The following is a 16532-nucleotide window of genomic DNA, read 5'->3' as shown; positions in this document are numbered from 1 at the left end:
TCTCTGCAATATGACCGGGACGCTGGTAATGATATTTTTTGAGGAGATCGATGACTGACGGTGCGAAAATTTAATTAAAATTAAAACAGCGGTTGCTTACTATAATCGCGAATTTTGCAAGCTAAAAAGCTACTAAATACTGAACTGAATGTTTCAAGCCACCTCGTAACACATTTTAAAGATGAGGACAATATTTTTGATATGATCTAAATTTTTTACAGTGTACTTATTCGAAGCTTTGACCGTACGGGAGGCAATGCATGCTATGGTTGTATCCAAAGTGAATGAATTCGAAAATTATAGTCACTTAGCTTGAACAACAAGGAAAATCTATTGACTTGAAAAACCAGAAAAGTCTTTGCAACCTAGTAAAATCTGCATGGGAGGCATCTTTTCTTCCGTTTTTGTTTCCTCTGCAGCTAGTGGGGCACTGGAATATTATCGAAAGCCTAAAGGCTCATTGTGATCAAAAATGGATGAGTATAATCTGTACTTGGCTAATCATGTTGCAGCTGCAGCTGCAATTCGAATCCGGGTTGCAGCGGTAGCTAGCAACCTAGTAAGAGACGATCACGTCCAATGTTAAGAAATATAAAAACCCATAGTTCTTAAAAAAAGAGTCAGATCAAAACAAAAAGTACACCATTAGAACCGCCTTGTCCGAAACCCCTGCATAGTAAAATTTCTGTCCCTTGGCTTGAACAGCAAGGGAAATATATTGGCTTAAAAATCAAGAAAAGTGGCAGCTACTACAACATTCTGCCTAAACGGGATATTTTTTTCTTTTTTTTTTCTTTTTTTTTCTTTTTTCTTTTCCACAGATAGCTTGGCACTGGAACATCGTAAAGGGTTGTTCAATAGCGCATTTTCAAGGAAATTAATTGGGTTAAAAATCTATAGTAACTAAAATAAATTATTTCTAAAAGAGAATAAATTTTTCCACCAAAAACTGCATTTTTGATGTCTTTTCACACTGCAGTCTTTCAAACATAATCGTATACCAGCGGTAAGAATTGAACCCACGCCTCTGAAGAGACTGGTGGCTAACACCAGTGCCTTGGACCACTCGGCCAGGCTGCCTCTCATAAATAAATATATATGTGAATTTGGGTTGCAGCAGTAGCTAGCAACCTAGTAAGAGACGATCACGTCCAATGTTAAGTTTACAGTAAAGAACGAACCTTAGCCCATAGTAGCAAAAATAAGAATATCTAGGTTGCAGCGGTAGCTAGCAACCTATTAATTACATAATCCGGGTTGCAGTAGTAGCTAGCAACCTAGTAAGTAACGCCAAATTAAAAGATGGTCATTAGAAGAACAAACCATTGCATATATTAGACTCAGTTAGCTGCCTGATTCTTTGAGGTTCGTCTCTTACTATTCCAAAAAAGAAAAGCCGTAGGCGTTTACCTTTTTGTAATAATACATTAAAATATAACCATATGTGACGTAATAAGTGAATGAAATATTTATACATGTTCATCTTTCGACAAGTATTGCATTAAATAACGAGCTATAACCTATAGTAATTATAGTAAAGATCCGGGTTGCAGCGGTAGATAGCAACCTAGTAAGAGACGATCACGTCCAATTTTAAGAAATATAGAAACCCATAGTTCCTAAAAAACGAGTCAGATCAAAACAAAAAGTACACCATTAGAACTGCCTTGTCCGAAACCCCTGTATTAGAAACTTTCTGTCCCTTGGCTTGAACAGCAAGGGAAATATATTGGCTTCAAAATTAAGAAAAGTGGCAGCTACTACAACATTCTGCCTAAACGGGATATTTTTTTCTTTCTTGTTTTCCAGAGATAGCTTTGCACTGGAACAGCGTAGAAAGTTGTTCAATGGCTCATTTTAATGGAAATTAATTGGGTTAAAAATCTTTTGTAACTAAAATAAATTATTTCTAAAAAAGATCCGGGTTTGCAGCGGTAGCTAGCAATCCGGATTGCAGCGGTCGCTAGCAATCCGGGTTGCAGCGGTAGCTAGCAACCTAGTAAGAGACGATCACGTCCAATGTTAAGAAATATAAAAACCCACAGTTCCTAACAAAGGAGTCAGACCAAAACAAAAAGTACACCATTAGAACCGCCTTGTCTGAAACCCCTGTATAGTAAACTTTCTGTCCCTTGGCTTGAACAGCAAGGGAAATATATTGGCTTGAAAATCAAGAAAAGTGGCAGCTACTACAACATTCTGCCTAAACGGGATATTTTTTTTCTTTTTTTCTTTTGTATCCAGAGATAGCTTGGCACTGCAACATCGTAGAGAGTTTTTCAATGGCTCATTTTAAAGGAAATTAATTGAGTTTAAAATCTATAGTAACTAAAATAAATTATTTCTAAAAGGGAATAAATTTTTCCACCAAAAACTGCATTTTTGATGTCTTTTCACGCTGCAGTCTTTCAAACATAATCGTATACCAGCGGTAAGATTTGAACCCACGCCTCCGAAGAGACTAGTGGCTAAAACCAGTGCCTTGTCCGGGTTGCAGCGGTAGCTAGCAACCTAGTAAGAGACGATCACGTCCAATGTTAAGAAATATAAAAACCCATAGTTCCTAAAAAAGGAGTCAGATCAAATTCAAAAGTACACCATTAGAACCGCCTTGTCCGAAAAACCTGTATAGGAAACTTTCTGCCCCTTCACTCGAACAAAAAGGGAAATATATTGGCTTGAAAATCAAGAACATTGGCAGCTACTACAGCATTCTGCCTAAACGGGATATTTTTTTTTCTTTTTTTCGTTTTTTCCTTTCGACAGAAGGCATGGCACTGAAACATCGTAGAGAGTTGTTCAATGGCTCATTTTAAAGGAAATTAATTGGGTTAAAAATCTATAGTATCTAAAATAAATTATTTCTAAAAGACAATACATTTTTCCACCAAAAACTGCATTTTTGATGTCTTTTCACACTGCAGTCTTTCAAACATAATCGTATACCAGCGGTAAGATTTGAGCCCACGCCTCTGAAGAGACTGGTGGCTAACACCAGTGCCTTGGACCACTCGGCTAGACTGCCTCTCATAAATAATATATATGTGAATCTGGGCTGCAGCAGTAGCTAGCAACCTAGCAAGAGACGATCAGTCCAATGCTAAGAAATATAAAAACCCAAAACTCCTAAAAATAGAGCCAGATCAAAACAAAAGTACATCATTAGAACTACCATGTCTGAAACCTTACTAGATAAATAATGAATGTCGTCATAGTATTATATTAGAGCTATGACGTGAATAGAAAAACACGATATTATGTTGTGGTTTCTGAAGACGTCATGAAATAATATCATTGCGCCATGAAGTCATGAAATAAAATCATTACGCCGTGACGTCATAATTACTACTTAAGAACGACAAAGATGTAAATGGTCTCAATCGTTAATTAGATAATGGTTAGATCAAAGCAAGCTGCACGCAAGTTAAAAAAACAGTACTACACAGACAACAGAGATAGTATCTTGAAAAGAGAAAAGCAAAGGTATTCAACCGACCAGGCGGATCGAGAAGTAAAAATTGAGCAGGCTAGACAAAAGATCAAGGAGCGTTATCACGATGATTAACTTTATAGAGAAGCAACAATTGAGCAGGCTAGACAAAAGAGCAAGGATTACAGTAAAGAACGATCTCTCTTCCATAGTAACTTATATATGGTGGTTCCAGGGGTAGCTGCAAGCTATCAAGATTGCAGCAGCATCCTGGTTGCATCCGAAGCTCAATCGACACTGAAGCACCAAGGAACAAAAAACGACTTTATTTAGTATATATAATTGTTATCTGGAGCAGCTTCGGAAGTCGGTGGATCGAAACCTGACCAAACAGCACTAGGCCTAAGGCCCAGCGAGGTTCGATGAGGTTTCCATCCATCCATCTCCGGGGTATTTTCCCAACGTATCTTCCACTGCGCTAAGCTGCTCTCGTCAGTGATTATGATCAAAATGGTTTATGATGTGTTATACGGGAAAGTTTTGCTAAATCCACAGTTTTCTGGTGGTAAAATTGTAGATAAGGGGCTTCTTGTTCTTTTTAAAAGTAGTTGTGTTAAATGAACTTAACTTACAGGTTTCGTGATTCACCGGTAGCTGCATCATTAGTGCAGCTGTAGCTGCAATCTGTTAAAAGATGAACTATAGCCCATAGTATTATTAAATTCTATATTACTTTCGTTTTGGAATCAAGTATTAGTGAACCAATTAAAATAAAACAAAATGGAATAAAATGAAATAAATTTAATTTTATTCGGCAAATCTTTTTGGCATATTTATGCCGAAAAATGATTCTGTGTTATCGATAATCAAATTCAATTGTAATAAGCTTTATAAAACTGTGCTTTTTAAAGACACTCATCTTTACCAAAATTTTTTTTTTACCGAAACTATTCCAATTATTTATGACGTCATGGAAATGAAAAAATTATTTTTTGTACTAGATTTAGAAAACCTGCCGATGTGACTGCGTGAGGAATGTCCAGATACATCATCAAATCTATAATTAATTAAATATTACCAGTTGCTGTAGTGCAGTGGCTAGTGAGCTCTCCTTCTGACAAGGAAGATAGATGTTCGAGTCACTATACAGTAACAATTGCGATCACAAACGCAAAGATTCTTGAAATGAAAAATTTGTAATTTCTGTCGATAAACCAGCCGATGGAGCATCATTTAATAAATCATTCTGAAATTGATGTATAAGCTGTGTCTCTAAGATATCGGCTTTTGACTGGTTTATTATTATGACAAACTTTTTAAAGACATATAAAAATAAGCTTGTACGTCTTCTTTTTCTTTTCCTGCGGAATTCCTCAGGAAGGCAGATTCCAAGAAATGACCGGACCCCAGACAATAGAGAAATTGATAATGAGAAAAAAAAACACAAGGGATTCTAACACGCCCCAAGTAGAAAATACTATATAACGACAATTCTTTTAAACTATAGCATAATAGCCATTGATGGACAGTGAGTAAAAACGTGCATGCATGCAGAAATGGTGTATACAAGTTTTCCAGTTTCTATTTCCGTACCTGGTGAATTTTGAACTATTGTTTTTTTTAAATAGAAATTGAGTCGTGGCTCACGCAATAATAAATAAAATATACAACAGAGGTACATAAGGACAATAAGACGTCCATTTCGATAAGTTATCTCCTCCATGATCTTCCGACAAAGATAGCACTGTCGGACTTATTTGACATCCAGGAATTTGTTGCAGCGGTAGCTAGCAACCTAGTAAGAGACGATCACGTCCAATGTTAAGAAATATAAAAACCCCTAACTCCTAAAAAAAGAGTCAGATCAAAACAAAAAGTGAACCATTAGAACCGCCTTGTCCGAAAACCCTATAAAGAAAACTTACCGTCCTTTGGCTTGAATAACAAAGAAAATATATTGGCTTGAAAATCAAGAAAATTGACTTCAACCACGTTATTCTCCACAAACGGGATATTTTTTTCTTTCTTTCTTCTTTTCCACAGATAAATTGGCACTGGAACATCGTAGAGAGTTTTTCAATGGCTCATTTTAAAGGAAATCTCTAGATCTATTGCTATTTGTACTTAATTTTTTTTAATTAATTATTTTTTACGAAAAACTTAATTTTTTATATACAATATTGATCAATGACGTCATAGTCGTTAGATGTAGTTATTATTACATAAAGGCTCTATCATCGAATTTAAGCTGATTACATAAAGGCTTGATCATCGAATTTAAGCTGAAACTAAGTAAAGGACAAATATGCCTCCATATATTCACAGTGATGTATAAGATTTCCCATTACATCTGTAAACTGTTCCACAGTTGTTATATTAAAGAACGAACTATAGCCAATAGTAATTAAATTAAATAAATAAATACTATGTACATGTTTCTCCATGTTATTCGTTTTAGTAGTATCATGGCTGCAGCTGCACCTGGAATCATTTTATATAAAGAATTGGTATAGTTGATTGTAAATTTATAGTAAAGATCATCACACTCAAGCTCCAATTTCTTATGTCTGCTGTTATGTAATATATCTGTTTGTTTAAGAATACTATGCATTTTTTAACATAAAATCCTTTGAGTTCATTTAATATTTATTTCCTCTTTTACAGCTACCATAAAAGAACAACTTTTACACAAGTTTGGGAATTTAGCCTTGGATTTCAGCTATGACTGCCGAAAGTACACAACGAATTCAAGCTACAAGGGACTGAAGACCCTACAAGTTTTGGTATGTTTATTCAAGTGCTTGAAGAATAGAAGCATTGAAAACAATTGAAAAATAGCAACATTTGGATTTCAAGCTATTTGTAAAATTTTATGTAGGACATAACAGATTTGAATCACTTTGCTCTTTACTAAGTCAACGCAGGTGCCAATTTGTCCATTTTTAGCATTTATGATTTATCATTGGGAAAGGGGGGAATGTTTGATCATGGGTGCGTCTGAAAAGACTAAGGGTATTGAGGTGAAATTTTGCGAAATGTTGAGGGGCATGGTGAGCTGAATAAAATGATACCATCTGAATCCACGTTATCAAAAACGCATATCTGCAATATTCAAGGAACGGCTAAGGGTATTAGTTTGGAACTTTCAGGGCCACGACTACTACTACTACTAGTGCTGCAAATGCGACTAGTTGTGACTGTAACAGTGACTACTGCCGACTGCGACAACTTGTGACTGTGGCTGCTTGCAATCTGGTACTGAATTTATTTGTGGCTACTTTCAGATAATGTTAGGGGATGTTGGACAACATCAAAATACATTATGTGCATGCTGATTGTCAAAAGGACAACCAGCATGATTGGTTGTCAAATATCTCAGGAACGGCTGAGGGCATTAAGTTGAAACTTTCAGGGTATGTTGAACAGTGTTTGAACCTTCAGGGAATTCTTAAGTGGATTTTAAACTGAATAAAAAGACACTATGTGTATCCGTGTTATCAAGAGACTTGACTTACTTGACTTAAGGCTCCTGCCGAGGGTTCGGCGTAGAGAACGATGAGACTAGGCGCCTCCAGGTTGACCTATCGCTTGCCAGGATCGCAGCTTCTTCCACCGGGATGTGGGCAGGAATTCATCGGCTTTGTCTTTCCACCTAGTGTGTGGGCGTCCTCTGGGTCGTTTCCATCCGTGTAGGGTGGGGTCGAAGTCAAATGCGACCCTTGCTGGGGCGTCGCGTGGCATGCGAAGGAGGTGGCCATACCACCGTATAGTACGCTGGGCGAGCTGCGTTGAGAAAGGAGTTTGAGCCGTACGTGATAGGAGAGTCTGGTTGCTAACGAGGTCAGTCCAGTGAAGTCTTTCGATTCTTCGGAGATGTTTCGTCTGAGCGACATCGACGGTGCTGAGGATAGATTTGGCAGCTGGCCACGTCTCCGCTCCATACAGCAGGACGGTGCTGACTGACGCATTTTAGATGCGAATTTTGGTAAATCGGCTTATGTTTGGCTATCGCCAGATGCTGCTAAGCCTCCCAACAAGTGCTGAAGCCTTGGCAATTCGAGATGTAAGCTCTTTTGTGATCAAGCCATCATTCGACAGAATAGATCCCAGGTAAGTGAAGTCTTCAACCACATCTAATTGGTTGCTCCCAATTTTGACTTCCTTTACAGTAGAACGTGGTGTGGGGGCTCAAGGAGCATAACTTTGGTTTTCTGCCAGTTGATATTCAGTCCAAATTTTGATGCTTCTTCTGAGAGCACCTGGATAGCTATGGTCATCCTATTGACGGTGCTCGCAACTAGCGCTATGTCGTCGGTGAAGTCAGAATCAGAGAGTACCCAGTCTCCTAACTGAAGACCAAATTGAAGGCGATTCATCATGCTGGCCATAACATGGTCTATGACGCAGTGGAAAAGCTCGGGAGTGGCGGCACAACCTTGGCGGACGCCAGTCTTCACCGGGAATGTGGGACTGCGTCTTCCATTGACTTGCACGCAGCTTTCCGTATCGTCATACAGCTTTTCAAAGAGCGAGCAATATTTCTTGGATAGACCCTTAGCTCTTAGTATCTACGAAATTCCGAGGCGATCAAACGACTCGAAGGCAGACTTCAAGCCCACGAATGCAATGTATGTTTTTTGGTGGAGCTACTGCGTCTTCTCGATCAACTGGGGCATAGTTAAAATATGATCCGTCATCGACCTGCCGGGCATGAATCCGGCTTTTTGAACTCTTCTATTTCAACGCAAAAAGGTGGAGCACCTGTCCAGGAGTGAAATGGCGAAGAGTTTAACAGGAACGGAGACAAGTGTGATCCCACGATAGTTGGAGCAGATTTGACGGCTTCCCTTGCGTTTCTAGAGCGGCAATATGATGCCAGCACGCCAGTCATTCGGTATGTTTTCCGTCGTCCATACAACTGAGAAGATTATCTGGAGCCACAGAATCATCGCTGCACCCCCGTACTTGAGGACTTCTGCAGAAATACCACAGACGCCGGGGGCTTGATTATTATTTAACCGTTTTACAGCATTTGGAATCTCAATGGTGGTAAACGGTTGCGATACGAGGTAGGAAGTAGCCTCGGGTGTGGTCATTGCTGCTTCAATCAGCTCAGGGTCGGGATGAGCAACTGCCTCGGCATTCAGAAGTGTTGAGAAGTGACTGCTCCAGGCAGAGAGTTGGCCTGCATCGTCATCCGGCATGCTTCCGTCAGCAGAAAAAACACGAATCACGGTGGAAGTCTTCCCTTCCGTCAGCTCGCGGAGGTGTTTGTAGAGGGAGCAGGTGTCTCCTTTTCTCGAGGCATCTTCAAGATCGCTGGCTTTCTTGTCGACAGAGGTCTTCCTATCACTGTGCAGTAGGCTATTGCGCAGGCCATTGAGTTGTCTGTACTCTGGCATATTCTTTGCTAAACGAGCCTTCCGGCGCAGCTCGATTACATACAGAGTCTCCTGGGATATCCAGGGTTTATTCTTGTGTCTGCTGTGGCCAATGATTCTGCCGGCAGACTCGAGTATGTTATCTTTGAAAGACTTCCATGCTACTTCAGGGTCATCAAGAACTTGGAGGCAGCTAAACAGGTTAGAGAGATCAAGAGCATATTTCTGTTGCATCTGGGATCTAGCCAGACTACTCAGATAAAGCTTGGGAGGCCGTCTCTCTTGTCCTTGTGCTCTCAGGCGCAGCCTGAGTGTGGAGAATAACATCCTATGGTCTGTGTTTCCAAGCTCTGCCGACCTATAAGTCCGGCAATTTGTTATTGACGAGCGCCAGCGACCCGAGATCATAACATAATCGATCATCTTCTTTGTCTGGCTGTCGTTACTATACCAAGTGTATTTGTGTATATCTCGTCTCTGAAAGAGCGTGTTTGAAATAACCAGATTATGCATATTGTAGAGCTGGAGGAGTCTTTGTCTGTTGTCATTCAGTGAATCTGGAGTCACAGGGCCGAGAACACTTCTCCACACGCCCTCCCTGTCATTTACCGTCGCGTTAAGGTCTCCCAGAAGAGTGACGATGTCGTGGGGTGGACTCTAGACAGGGTATCTGAGAGCTCCGCATAGAACTGATCCTTCACTCTTGCAGGGCTAGGATTGGTGGGAGCATAGCATACAATAATTGTCCACTTTCCATGCTTGTGCTGGAGCTGAGCCATAAGTATAATTGTCACGCTAGAGACATGAAAAACTAGAGAAATACCCATTATATTAACAAAACCAAAACTTTGTCAATCAAAAAGGAACAGAAATTAATTAGTAAAAACTTTCCGAAGAAGAAGTTTTTCAAAGAAAAGTAAAAAAAAATATATTTTTTTCCCCAGAGGTACTTTTCTGGGAATGAGATAAATAATGTAAATCTTTACCCCTAAAATATACTACTACTACTACTACTACTAACAACTCATTGCAGCACCAAGCCACCTAAGGCCAACACAGCTACGCACCCTCCTCCTCCATCCAAATCTATGGGGGTTCCCATTTCCCTTAAATATTTACTTACGACATCCTCCCACCCAAACCGGGGAAAACCTACATTTTGTTTAGCCCTAGACGGTTGGCCGAAAAGGCAGGTTTTGGCAATCTGTCATCCTGCATCCTTATAACTTGCCCTAGCCATCTCAACCTTTCTATCATTATAGCCATAGAAAACGGGATTGAACCACACCTTTAGTGTAGCCTACTGTTTGAAATATGGTCAGTCAGTCGGTTACCCAAAAGAATTCGTTGGCAATTTCTCTGGAAAATATCTAGCAAATCTTCCTCAGTTTTTTGGATTGTCCATGCTCCAGAATTATATTTGACCACTGTCATCGCTGTAGCTTCTAATATTCTAATCCTGGTTTGCAGTCATATCTTCCTCTTCTTCCAAATGTTTTTCAACTGTGAAAAAACACCCTCAGTCTTGGCTATTCTACTTTTATCCTCAATGCACCCACCGTCGTTATTAACAATACAACCTAGGCAAGTGAAGCTGTACGCGTGATCGATCCTTTGCCTAGCCAACTTTACCTTTTCATCTTCACTTATTCCTAGCCTTAGAACCATAGTCTTCTTAATATTAATTTTTAAACCTATTTGACGCCCTGATCCCGCAAAACCTGTGAAAGTTAATTCATTTTGCTCACACTTTCATTCAGGATGCTTGAATCATAAGCATAATCTAAGTCCAGGGAATTTTTTTCTTCCCCATTTGATTCCTCGTTCTCCCATTGCCTTTCCTGTGCTTCTTAAGACAAAGTCCATCAGAATGAATCGTGTAAATGGGGATAGAACACAATCCTGCTTAAATTCTGATTTAATAGGAAATCAGCTACTAACCTCATTTCCTACCTTAACCGCAGCAGTTTTATTCTCGTACATAGCACTAATCACTTTAATATATTTGACTGGTATATCATACAAGGATGAGACCTACGCTAAAGCTTCTATCAGGTAAATTCGAATTACTACTACTACTACTAACAACTCATCGCAGCACCAAGCGTCTGAAGCCAACGCAGCTACATGCACTCCTCCTCCATACCAATCTATTCAAAGCCTCCTTCTTTACACCCTCCCAGGAAGTTTCCATTTCTTTTAAATCTTTCTTTATAACATTCTCCCACCCCAACCGAGGACTACATGCTTTCCGTTTTGCCCTTGACGGCTGGCCAAAAAGGACAATCTTTGCCAAACTGTCATCCTTCATCTGCAGAACGTGCCCAAGCCATCTCAATCTTTCTCTCATTAAAGCACTAGAAAGCGGGATAGAGCCGCATTTTTCGTACAGCCTACAGTTTGAAATACGTGTTAGTCAGCTGGGTACCCAGAACAATCCGTAGGCAATTTCTCTGGAAAACAACTAGCAAACCTTCATCCGCTTTTCTGAGTGCCCTTGCTTCAGAACCATATTTGACCACTGTCATCACTGCAGCTTCCAATATTCTAATCCTGGTTTGCAGACTTATCCCAATATTCTATTGTCTATCAAGATGATCCATATAAAGAAGGATCGAACACAATCCTGCTGAAGTCCTGATTTAGTACGAAACCAGCTGCTATCCTCATTTCCTACCTTAACCGCAGCAGTGTTATTCTCATACATAGCATTAATCACTTTAATGTATTTATCTGGTACACTATACAAGGATAAGACCTTCGCTAAAGCTCTTCAATCAACAGAATCGAACGCTTGCTGATAATCTATAAAAACTGAAGACCAAAGGTGTTTGATAATTCAGGTACTTCTCAATTATCAATCCAAGAGTGAAAATTGGGTTGACACATCCTCTACCCATTCTAAAACCGCACTGTTCTTCTCTTATCACTTTGTCTACTGCATCTCTCAGTCTAAAAATTATCATATTACTAATTAATTTGCTACCTACAGAGACCAAATTTTCGCTGAATCGAACGCTTGCTCAGAATCTATAAAACTGAGGATTAAAGGTGTTTAATGACTTAGACACTTTTAAATCATTAACCTAAGAGTGAAAATTTGGTCGACACTTTCTACCCTTCCTAAAACCAAACTGTTCTTCTCTTAAAACTTTGTCAACGTCATCCTTAAGTCTAAAAATTACCTACAGAAACGAGGCTAATGCCTCTGTAATTACCACACTCACTCTTATCACCTTTCTGATGCAGGGGTTTAATTAGGTTTTTCCTAAAATCGCTAAGTTCTTCCCTTTTTTCAAAAATTATATTCATAATCTTCAGCAACTTATTCCTAACCTCATAGCCAGCATGTTTAAGAAACTCATTTACCAGGCTATCAGCACCTCGGGCCTCATTATTTTTAATCCTTTTATTGCTGTCCTTAAATTTTCCTCAAAAAATGACTCTTCCTTCACATCAATCAGGTACAAACGTAGCCTACAACGGGTACTAACATAAATGTATAAACAAATCCTAAAACGAGTAAAACTCAAATTGAATATGTAAATCAAGCTAAAAACGAACAAAAATTACTACAAACAAGAGTTTGGTCACTGTCCCCTTCCCTAACTGTAAAAGTCCAGTACATAAGTCTGCTAACCAAAATTAGAAAGTTAGAAGCAATAATGGTAACAGTGGTTAAGCACTGTTCTGAAGTGTGGGCGCTCTGAAAGACGGAGGAGGACTTGCTAGATGTTTTCCAATGAAATAGTCTACGGATTGTTTTGGATACCCAACTGACTGACCGTATCTTAAACAGTAAGATGTATGAAAAATCTGGTTAAGTCCCGCTTTCTAGGGATATATAATGATAATAAAGTTGGGGTGGCTAGGACACGTATTTTATTAGTAAAGTATATTTTGAAAACTAATACTTGTTTGTTATTTTAATATTTATCAGTATTTAGATAAAGAATATGTTTTGACTGAGTTTTCAAACACTAACGAAATATTGCTCATTAAAATGCATTACATTCTCATTTAAATAAGCGCAAAGGTATTTTGTATATACTGTCCCTTCCCTTATCTAAAGATTGGAGATGTGCGCACTTTCGCTCCTGTTTCCTTTTCCTGAGGCTCCTGAGGCTCTTTGAAATTGGTCAGGTAATTGTTCTTTTTTATTACACAGTTTCTTAAATGTAATTTGAATTGCAGGATCCAAGGCAAGAATGCAGCGATTTGTTTCTATTGACGCATACAGATCACCAAGTATCTCATAAAATTATGATGGTATTCACAAGTCTTTGTAAAGAGATGTCAAACTTGACCAGAACATTACAAAATAATTATTTGTGTGAAGTACTTCTTTTTGGTGAAGGTATTAGTACTGTTTGTCTTTATTGTACATATGGTCACTGTTCTGGAATATATATTCAGGTAGCAGAAAGACCGTGCTTTTTTTCTAATGAATTCTCTGAATTAGTACCTCTGCCACACCTTTTGTCTTCTTCTTATGATTATTTTTGGCTACAATGGACGTTGGTTCATTCTTTACTAGGCTGCAGCTGTTGCTGCGTGTTAGCTAAATTATAGCTTTTAGCAAAATTTTGCTTTTAGATATTATCTAAGCTTTTGTCACTGTTGATTATTCTGTACTTTTTGAAAAGTTGCGAAGATATGGAGTTAATTTAAGATTCCTTAATTTGATTATTAGTTTCCTTTCTGGTCGTTCACAAAAAATAAAAATATCCGACTCAATATCTCAACCATTACATATTACATGTAGTGTACTACAAGGGCCTATTTTAGGCCCTTTATTGTTTTTGAACCACATCAATTGTCTTCCTTCTTCTCTTCGGCCACTTGTGAACAAAATTTCAGACCCAAAAAGAAATAATTGTTTCTCTCCCGATGTTTGCTGATCACACAGCTCTAATTGTGCTTGCGAAATGACTGAATTGTTGGCTGCTTCGTTGTCTAATACTGTTCAGAGGACATCCATCTGGATCAGGTGCAATAAGATTGCTATTAATTATTTAAGTCTAATTTTATAGTTTTTGGACGGTCTGGTACTTATCAATGGGTGTCTTCAGTCTTAAGCTGGGTGTCTTTCAGTATGGAGGATGTCACGTATTCGACACCTTGGTGTTGTTGTGGATGAATCATTTTCATTCAAAGATCATATTAAGACAGTTTCAAATATTTTTGCTAGAAATGTTAGTATAGTCCGAAAACTTTAACATTGCTTCCCGAAGGACATAATCTGCATATTATATCTTAGTTTAATCCTCCCCCATATCTTCTTTTGTAGTCAGATATGGCTGGGGGCTTTCTCTTCAATCGTTCGCATAGTCCGAGTTTTTCAAATTATTGTTATTAGAATAATTGCTAATATAAGCTCTCTGAATCGTGTAGCGATGCTTACGTTAAGGTGAAAATAGTTCCAGTGGCTGATTTCCGTGATTTTTACACTGGTGTTTTCATATATGATTACGTCAAAGATAAATGCGCTGCTTTTCTAATTGTGCTCACACATGTTAATGAGTTTCCTTACCGTGGCATAAGGTCGAGGAATAAAATTTATGTTAACAAGTTGGTTATCTCTAGGATGGGGTTTTCTCTGGTTTTCAGAGGGGCTAAGTTATGGAAATCGTTAAATGGGGATATTAAAAGTAAGTCCTTAGATTGTGATCTAAGGAAGATTAAGTGGCTGTTGAAAAATATATATTATTTTCTAAGTATGATTTTAATTATTAAAGTAATAGAATATATAATTTATAGAATAAAATGGTATTACATCGTAAATGTTAGTATTTTCATTTTGATTCCTCTGTGTTAAGGAAGGAGTTGAGTATTGGGTGCTAAGTTAGCTGTTTTTTAGAGGGGCTAAGTTATGGAAATCCCTAGACATGAATATTAAAAGTAGTTGTGATCTATGGAAATTTAAGAGGCTGTTGAAAAATGGATTTTTTTCATTGTGTGATTTTAATGATTAAAGTGATGGGATGTATAATTGATAGAATAAAATGGTATCAAATCATCAGTATTAGTGTTTTCGTTTTGATTGATGTGTGTTAAGGAAGGAGTTGAGTATTGAGTGCTAAGTTAGTGGTAGTAGGCCACATGATGTTTTAGTTATGCTCTTTTTTGTTTCTAAACCCCTTTTGAGGTTAATGTAATGTTTTCATTTTATTTTGTGGATTTATTCGACTATTCCTCCTCCATATCATACCGCGGCATTTTGAGGGGATGTGGTTATCTTTAGTTTTTTTTTATAATTGATATAAAATAAATTAGACTAAAATTTTCAAACATACAGAATCCTCAGTATAAATTGTGATGATCTTTAAAAAAAAACAAAAAAACTGTATATTTTTCCAGCCTTGGAAAATTATTTCACCCGTGCCATACCTTGAGATATCGAGTTCCAAAAGGTAGTTTCATAGCAAGTCTCAATTTTTCCTTAAGTTGAACTGGTGTGTTTGGAAGGCTAAGTGAGGGTCCTTTAAATAGTTGAAAACGACGTAGACCACAAAATTTATTTGAAATTGTTTTTTTTTTAAGTATAAACATTTAACTTCAAGAAGTTAAAAATTGTTACGTTGTGAACTTAGTTATTTCAAACTCACGAATTTTATCTTTTTTGGGTCATTCCAGCTAACTACATGCACATGGGTTTTTTGAAGAGGAGGGTGAAAATTAGTTTAAAAAGTTTTAAATAAATTATTGGAAATTGTTGATGAATAAAAATATGTTGAAATAAAGAGATAGGGGAAAGAGTACAGATTTGTGAATTATAGGCTCCATTCTGTGTACATTCCTCATTCCAATCATCTTGTTCGTTGAAATCTTCGTAATTTTCCTTTTCTTTTTTAGGTGTTGAAGCAGATTGCCCTGATGAAGATTTGATTGAATGCGTGTCGTTGTTCATTCCACAGCTTTTAGAGCTTCAGTCATTCATTAATAGATGTCACATTGTCATTGAACAAGTCGAAAGACAAATTGAGGCTCTTTACACTGCACCAAACCTTGGATTTGAAACGAAAGGTGTTCACTTAAAGGTAGATGTCTGTAATTCGGCACTTAAATTTCAGTGTGTACTGATTTTTGGCTTGAAATTTATAATTAAACCTCAATTTTTTGTTTTGCAATTAAAATTTGGTGATAAATTTCACAAGTCAACTGCTTTATCAAACATTGATTGCTGCTGTCTTGTCTGAAAATAAACTTAAAAATAGTTTTTCCGCTTGAACATAAAACTGATTTAAGCTAAAAAATGAATACAATGAAGAAATGAACTTAAAGAAAACAAATTTGAAGAAATAAAGATCGAGAATGAGATTTTTAAGGCCGACAAAAATACTGAACGAACAAAGCGAATATTTTGGGAGGACAAACGCTTCCCCTCTTTGGTGTTATCAGAGAAATTAGAAGAAAACGCCCAAAAATGTGGACTAGACTACTCGAATAAAACTAAACTTATAAAACCAAACCATGCAGAAAGCCAATGAATAAAATCAGCAAATAAAAACCAGAATTGGAAGAATTAAAAATATAAACACTAGACAACACGGAAAATCTAGAGAAATGACAAAGAAATAAAATCGAAAAGTAGCAAAATTAAAAAGCCGAAAAACATAATTCCAAGAGCGATCCAATCACCCATATCTACGATTAGAAAAATCCAAAGCTTTCGTTTGGCATTATTGAATGACTGACTGGTGAAAAATTTTTCCTTTGCC

The 16532-nt window shown here is 37.7% G+C and overlaps 1 protein-coding gene across 1 annotated transcript in view; it reads left to right on the top strand.

The window, feature by feature from the left end:
- The window catches only part of SWIP (strumpellin and WASH-interacting protein), a 190506-nt gene that overhangs the window by 18302 nt on the left and 155672 nt on the right, over nt 1–16532 (top strand). Inside the window, exons 2-4 of the mRNA XM_089102346.1 lie at nt 6095–6213; nt 13006–13168; nt 15667–15851. Coding sequence (XP_088958472.1) covers nt 6095–6213; nt 13006–13168; nt 15667–15851 — 467 coding nt within the window. The remainder of the gene's footprint in view (nt 1–6094; nt 6214–13005; nt 13169–15666; nt 15852–16532) is intronic.

The sequence above is a fragment of the Artemia sp. Qi Xiang Cuo genome, chromosome 16, assembly GCF_049724085.1.
Source record: "Artemia sp. Qi Xiang Cuo chromosome 16, ASM4972408v1, whole genome shotgun sequence".
In the NCBI taxonomy this organism is placed as follows: Eukaryota; Metazoa; Arthropoda; class Branchiopoda; order Anostraca; family Artemiidae; genus Artemia; species Artemia sp. Qi Xiang Cuo.
Note: the sequence above shows the minus strand (reverse complement) of the source record. Positions and strands in the feature narration are given on the sequence as shown.